Source organism: Oncorhynchus clarkii, chromosome 19, assembly GCF_045791955.1.
Source record: "Oncorhynchus clarkii lewisi isolate Uvic-CL-2024 chromosome 19, UVic_Ocla_1.0, whole genome shotgun sequence".
Classification (NCBI taxonomy): Eukaryota; Metazoa; Chordata; class Actinopteri; order Salmoniformes; family Salmonidae; genus Oncorhynchus; species Oncorhynchus clarkii.
The window spans coordinates 12466308-12473421 of NC_092165.1; the positions used below are offsets into that span (position 1 = coordinate 12466308).

At 39.0% G+C, this 7114-nt stretch overlaps 1 protein-coding gene across 1 annotated transcript; it reads right to left on the reverse strand.

The window, feature by feature from the left end:
- Positions 1-2413: 2413 nt before the first annotated feature.
- On the reverse strand, positions 2414-4807 carry LOC139374726 (heart- and neural crest derivatives-expressed protein 2). Its single transcript, XM_071115841.1, has 2 exons — positions 3700-4807; positions 2414-3285 (listed from the first exon to the last, which is right to left on the reverse strand). Exons 1-2 carry the CDS (start codon positions 4234-4236, stop codon positions 3187-3189), a joined length of 636 nt encoding a protein of 211 aa, XP_070971942.1. The 5' UTR covers positions 4237-4807; the 3' UTR covers positions 2414-3186.
- Positions 4808-7114: the final 2307 nt, after the last annotated feature.

Consider the following 7114-nt stretch of genomic DNA (forward strand, 5'->3'; position numbering starts at 1 on the left):
AGGAGGGGTTTTATGAAGTAATCGTTCGCAGATGTTTGTAATACCAGGGAAAAATCTTATTCCACACTTAGAGAAGTCTATCATGTTGTAAGTCCAGTCCACAGCCGTTATTAGAGGGAATTAAACAAGAGAACAAAGAACAGTATTGACCCATACACACTCATTTTGATCGTATGCGGTGTGCAATTAAGGAAATTAAACGCTTTGATATTGTAGGCCGAGGCATACCAGCCATCCTGCAAACTATATTATTTTAGTTTAGAACAGAGGATTAATCAAAACGTAGCACATTTGATTGGCACATTGGACCAGGTTATTGCTTCCTACTGTATTTACACCGATTTGAGGATGGTGAGCTCAATCGGCTGAAAACAGAGGATGGTGAGCTCAATCGGCTGAAAACAGAGGATGGTGAGCTTAATCGGCTGAAAATGGCAGCCTATAGGTCTATGAGTTGGCCTATGAGTTGTATCCTTCTATAAATAATACAGCAGTCAGTTTCATCTCTTTATCACGACAGCCAGTTGATACTATTTCGGACGCCATCTTGACACGGACAGACAACAAATTATTCATAATTATCATACTTCGGACTCGTGAAACAAGCCAATTTCATGTTACAATTATCTAATGCAATCGGATGGACTGTAAATCTTCGGCGTGTCCAATCCTCTTCTGATTTACGTTGCTGTAGATGTCACTTTAATTGCATAGCTTCTCGTGAAGAATCCTTTGGTCTGTTGTAGCCTATTTGAGGTCTGTTTACTCACCAACCATGCATTCAAAGGGCAAGTAACGATTATTTTTAGGGCAGTTTAAATCCAGTCTACTCTCTAATAAATATTTACCAAGCTGTGATGCATTGGGCAAAAGTGTGAAATAGACATGTGAAATACAAAATGTTATGTTACAGGCTTTTTATGTTGCAGGCCTAGTCTATAATTGCACAGCTGACACACATAAGTGAAAATTAGGCTGTAGACATAATGTTTTTTGGGGGGTTTCGTTGTAATGTTTGATTAGTAACGTGCATTTCAAAACAAAATTATCTAACCTATTTATAGAACAATAGGCTATTATTTTCTATCAGAAGTAGGATATTAGTCATATCCAGAATTATTTTATGCAACGGCTACAGGTTTCATCGTCCGCCCTCAACCCCCAACCCTAAAAAGGCACTTCAGCGCCGCATTTTGATAGGCACGCTATCAATCACACGAACATCCGATAGCTGGGCCCTCTCTCGAGCCTCGACAATCTACCTTCCTCGGACCAACCAGCTTTTAACGTCAAAATCCACATTTTTCCCGGCTCCGCTCTGTCTCGTCCTCTTGTGTTTTGGGCGAGAAGAGTGGAATGCCATAATTAACCAATGGAATTTCAAGCCTATATATGCTATTTCTGCCACAATGTTTACATCTTTAGAAGGGTTGGTCATGGAGCCTAAAGAAAGGCTATTTTTTTTGACTTAGACCATCAAATTAGAGTAGCCTATAGCTATTATGCAGTTACTAGAAACATATTTAAAATAGAGAATAACTTTATAACATAGAAAATGGAGTCACTAGCAGCAATAAATAATACACATTGTTAATGTTGAGTATATAACAATTGTGGTCAACTCGGTGGTCTCAATGTTGAGTAATTATTCCACTATACTATCCTATTAGTAGGCCTACAATTATTATAGTCAAGATAGTGCAGCCTAGTAGTGTGCGCCTAGTCTATTTGTTTATTTAATCCTGGTGATATTGAATAACAACAACAACGATACTAGCCTATAGGTACCAATATTACACTACTAGCAGGGCTGTTAATGAGGAATTAGCATGTAATAGCAATCCTCTAAATGATAGGGCTAATAATAGCTGTCTGTATCAACAGCCTACTAATAATACAATACGTCATAATACTCGTCATGATAATAATAAGATGCCTATAATCAAGGAGGAAAATGACAACAATGAGCTGTGTTGCATGTTGTTGAAGCATGGATACATTTCCTGGTGATTCTGTTGAATTGGTATACTATGATTTACCCTTATGGCAGCTTATTGCTGACCGAAAAGACCACAAAGTAATTTTTCGTCTGGCGCACTACACATGAATCTTCTGTCCACCCAAATAGATATTTAGTTTCATTGTAAGCTGTTTCTTAATACTATATTTATCTCCTACACGATCACCTATGTCAGAACCCGCATGTTCTAATAGGCTACAAACACGACACAGACAGTTTCTCCTGCGCGTGGGAATGTTTCTGTTTCTACTTGAGGAGCTGTTGTGGATGTATCGCGTGAGTGCTGTTTGACAGGACTCGGGAAGGGAGAGCCCAGGCAAGCCTATAGGCCTTAGTTTGAAATATTATCGAGGCCTTGGCTTCCTCTAATCAAACATAACATGCATGATTTCATTTTTACTATAGCTATACAATACTTTTATTTCTATTCGAGGGAAAAAGTGACTTGTCTACTAAGACGAAAATGTTTTTTTGAAAAATATGTCATACCTTGCAAGCGATATTTTACATTGAATGAGTTTGGTATAGAATAAACCCTTTAAAGTCTGCCTCGCATTTTCACTTTAATTATGCAACAAGGTGGTTGACTTTGTTTTAAAAAAAAACAGTGGTTTATTGAATTAATTACATTGTTTACATCTCAAATATGATTTAAATTCCACGTCTCTGGACGGAAGTGCAATTGAGTGGACTAAACAGTTGTTTAAAACACTATCACATACTGAATACGACCACAAAAATGACAACATAACACTTCATTGCTTTTTTTCTCTCAAATAAAACATTTGCTTGAACTGCATCCACGACATCAGCCAAACACCATTGGTATTTATATCCAAAGAGAGATGGAGATAGAAAGAGAGATAGGGATAGATTGAGAATGACTTCACATACACCATAGTGTCCAATATTTCTGTTTGGTTTACTCTTGGGACAACAACAAACATCCAACCAACAACATCAGACAATGACAAAGTCCCTTACCAAAGGGTGTTGTATCTTCTCCTCTTAAAAATGGAATGTTTTTTTTTCTCTTCAAATATCCACTCTCCGTAGCGGCAATTGCACATAAATATTCCATTAAATAACGTGAGAGTACAAATACAAGTCTAGAAGAAGACTTTTTCATCATTTCAAGTCTTTTTTTGAGAGGAGAAGAAGGATATTCACTGTTTGAGTTCCAAAGCCCATACATGCTGCGGCCAACCAGTCCTCCCTTTGGTTTTCTTGTCATTGCTGCTCGCTGTGTTTTTCAAAACGTCATTCTGTTGGAAACGAGGAAAAATCAGATGTATGTTATTGTTGTCGATAAATACTACTTTCTTGCCACTTATCACCACTTCTCTCCGGCATTCAAGGCTGTTATTCGGCCTACTGTGGTGTGGGAGCATGAAGTTGTTATTACTAAATTATTAGGACAATTATCATATATTTACAGACTTTTATAACGCCGGTTTAGAACAGGTATCATTTAGCAACCTTGTCTCCATAAAAACAGTATTTTGGTCGCTTATGTCAAGATATTATAGGCCTTACGGTTGTAGCCTATTGAGTTTCATAGCATAGGCTACTACAAACCTAGATAATAAGCAAATGTCTGATCTAAAATGTCAAGCCTTGCAGGAGGCTACTCCATGCTTGCATAAGTATGGATAACTGAAATTATGAATTTGTCTTACCACTTCTTTCTTTCTCCTCTCCTCCTTTGCTTCTGTCTTTTTGAAGTCAGCTTTGAAGGCCTCTGCGTCGCCGTTCTGCTCGTCCTTGTCCAGAATGTCCATGAGGTAGGCGATATAACTGGTAGCCAACCGGAGGGTCTTTATTTTGGACAGTTTAGTATCCGCAGGAACATTCGGAATGCAATCCCTGAGCTCCGAGAAGGCGCTGTTGATGCTCTGAGTCCTGCGCCTCTCCTTTCGGTTTGCCGTAGGTCTCCGTTTCACCGGCCGAGGTCCCATCCCGATCCCAGCGACGCCAGCCCCGGGCATACCACCTCCGTAGTGTGCGTGGTCTAACGCCGGGCCCCCGGTGGAGTAGTCGGGGCTGTACGAGGGTGCCATACTGTAGTCTGGGGGAGACATCTCCGGATGGCTTATCAGCCAACCGTGGAAGTAGGGGTTCTCTTCGTGGCAGCGGCTAGCAGCTGCTGCTGCCGCAAAGGAGTAGCCGTCATGATGCATCACCGGATGGTGAGGGAATCCACCAACTAAACTCATGGCGACACAGCAGTAGACCAAAAACTGTGCTACTAACGAACCACGAAACGAATACGCGTTCGCGCTCTCCAATTAATGTCAGGTTCTCCAAAATATTTTAGGGAAATAGGCTATTCTCATAAAAAGTAACTTGGTTCAGTTGGTCATTTGAAAAGCACTGCTATTTATATTTGTCCAATATAGACACCTAAACGAAACTTCAGCAATGCATGAGTTTTTAGGCGTTATTTTTTCTGTTTTGCTGGTCTATGGTGTGGAATAAAGAAGAATGTTGTCAGCTACTTACACGTATTTCTCTATTTGTCCATTCCCAACGTGAGAAAGTTCCTTATTTTCCATTAAGGAGACAGAGAGTGCATGTTTCGCCTGATGAACTGCGTCCTCAAGCACTTCGGGTCGAGCTTTTCCCCTCCAAACTCTTTATGGATTCCAGACCAAATTCATTGAATAGGGCGTCAGATAACAAAAAAGTTCTAGATCCCAGCTGCTATAGTGTGCACTGCACGCAATACACAGCCTTTCAGTTGAGCACACAACCAGAATTCATCCGTTTGATCTCCATGTCACAGCTTCATCTTTAGAACGACTTGGGTTAATATATGTCGTCAAGACCACTCTGAGCCAATCACGTCTTAGAGGAGGAGGGACATAACCTACATTGCTGGGTGTTTACGGTCCTAAATTTCAATGGCCCCTCTTAAGCATTGGCAGCCTTGACATATTTTATTAATGACATTAAGATTGTGAAAAATCCATACACCGCCTAATTAGACTATTGAAATTATAAAATAATCAGCAAAATTTGAGGTATGGACGTTTTTTGCCTTTAAATGTCAACGTTAGGGGCTGTTGTAGGCTAATTTTAAGAATGATAGGCCTATGATTAGTGGTAGGCTATTACTATTTGTGGTTTGCACGTTTGATTGTACTCAACAACAACAAAACATGCGTAGGCCTAAACGCCAAACGCATGATTGATTAGTTTATTCATGAAACTCGTCGTGCCTTGATGTAAAAGTTAGCTTTCAAGGAAATAGGCCTACATAATTTTGTGGGATATGTCACTAGGGTCGATTATTTCGGTCATCAATGCAGCAAGGCATTTATTGTACGCGCATGGAAAGGCGATTCGATATCGTTAAACAGGAATAATTATTCACAGTAGCCTATGATTTTCACACCTGACACTTTGTCATATTCATATTAAAAGCATACATTTTATCTGTCTCAAGTAGGCCAAGTCCCTTATCAATAAACCAAGCCCATTATTGGCCTATTGGTCACAGTCCATATTACTCGTGCAGAACAATTATTAACTCCATTGCATGATCCTACATTGTGTCACATAAACAACAAAATGATGCGAATAGCAAACAACATAATAATTTAATATTTAATCTGTGTAGAAATAAATAATACACTTCTTCGACATGTATTGGCATTAACTGACATGCATTATTGCTCGATTTGCGATCATTACACACTTGGCTAAACGTCCATCAATTCGATAGCAAACTATGCGTAAAGTAATTTTGAGAGTAAAATGAGAGGCAAAAAGTAATGGAATCATGTTGGCCCATTTTCACAATGTATCAAATATATATATATTTTAAATACAACATATGATATGCACAGCTTGGACATTTATTTTGTTTTTGTTGTATAATATAATTCACCCGTTGAAACAACTGACTGGCTTTAGAATGTTGGCTGCGTATGCTATATTAGCATATAAACACTATATATCTATGTGAAATTAAATTGTAATTCTTCATTACATTGCAAATAAATAATGCCCATTTCATTATAGCATTATTTTGGGGCAAATGTGAATATAATAGAGAGATTAACCTTAGGTTCTACTCTTCGTGGGACCTTCCTCCAGTACTGTAATAGGCCAATACATAAACCGATAGTCTTGAATGACCAGGGAGAATCCAGCCGATGACGCAATTTAAAGCAAAGTAGGCCTGTTTCGCACAGATTGCTGATAAGGTAAACAATTCATTTAAATACTTAACTAATTTTGTTTCAGGGCTCATTTGAACCTTTATTTAGACTCGAGGTTGTTGATGGTCACGCCCATATTTATTTATGGAAATCTCATTTGGCATAAAACCAAGTGTATCATTGCATGGTAACTCATAAGAAATTGACACGTAGTCGAGGCTATTGGCCTAAAAATGAACAATGCGTATTTTGATACAGTCCGATACTCGGAGAAGGGTGTTACATCGTTAACGATGCCTTAGTAAATGAAACTGACTAAATTGCACAGAGAAACCATTACCTTTGCTATGAGGTAAAAACCCATTTTATTCTGTAGAACAATACTACAGATCATATGGGGGTCAGAATAAACGAGTTGTCATACAAGAGCTGTTACATTTGGACATTCCTCGGCATATCTTATTCAGCCCACACACCGCATGTTGAACGTGTGTGTGTGAGTGTGTGTGTGTGTGTGTGTGTGTGTGTGTGTGTGTGTGTGTGTGTGTGTGTGTGTGTGTGTGTGTGTGTGTGTGTGTGTGTGTGTGTGTGTAGCCTAGATATGTGTGTCAGACTAGAGAAAAGGAGAGAGAATGTGTAAAAGAAAAAAATTCCCAAACTCAAAAAGGAAGGCAGAAGGGCCATGATTTATATTTGTTTAAGTGTTGTATGTGGGGGTGGTGGAGTGTAATTCATCTGGCTGAATGGAAGTTCTTTAAGTCATTTAGATACGTCCAGTCTCCAGTTAATGACACATAATTAGCCTATAGGTCACTTGTTCAGACTCCTGTTGCAAACCCCTCCTCTCCTCTCTGATTTCCTTTGAAACTGAAACTGAATTTCGTATAAATAAATACAAGTTATGCAGAGCCAAATATTTGAGCGTGAG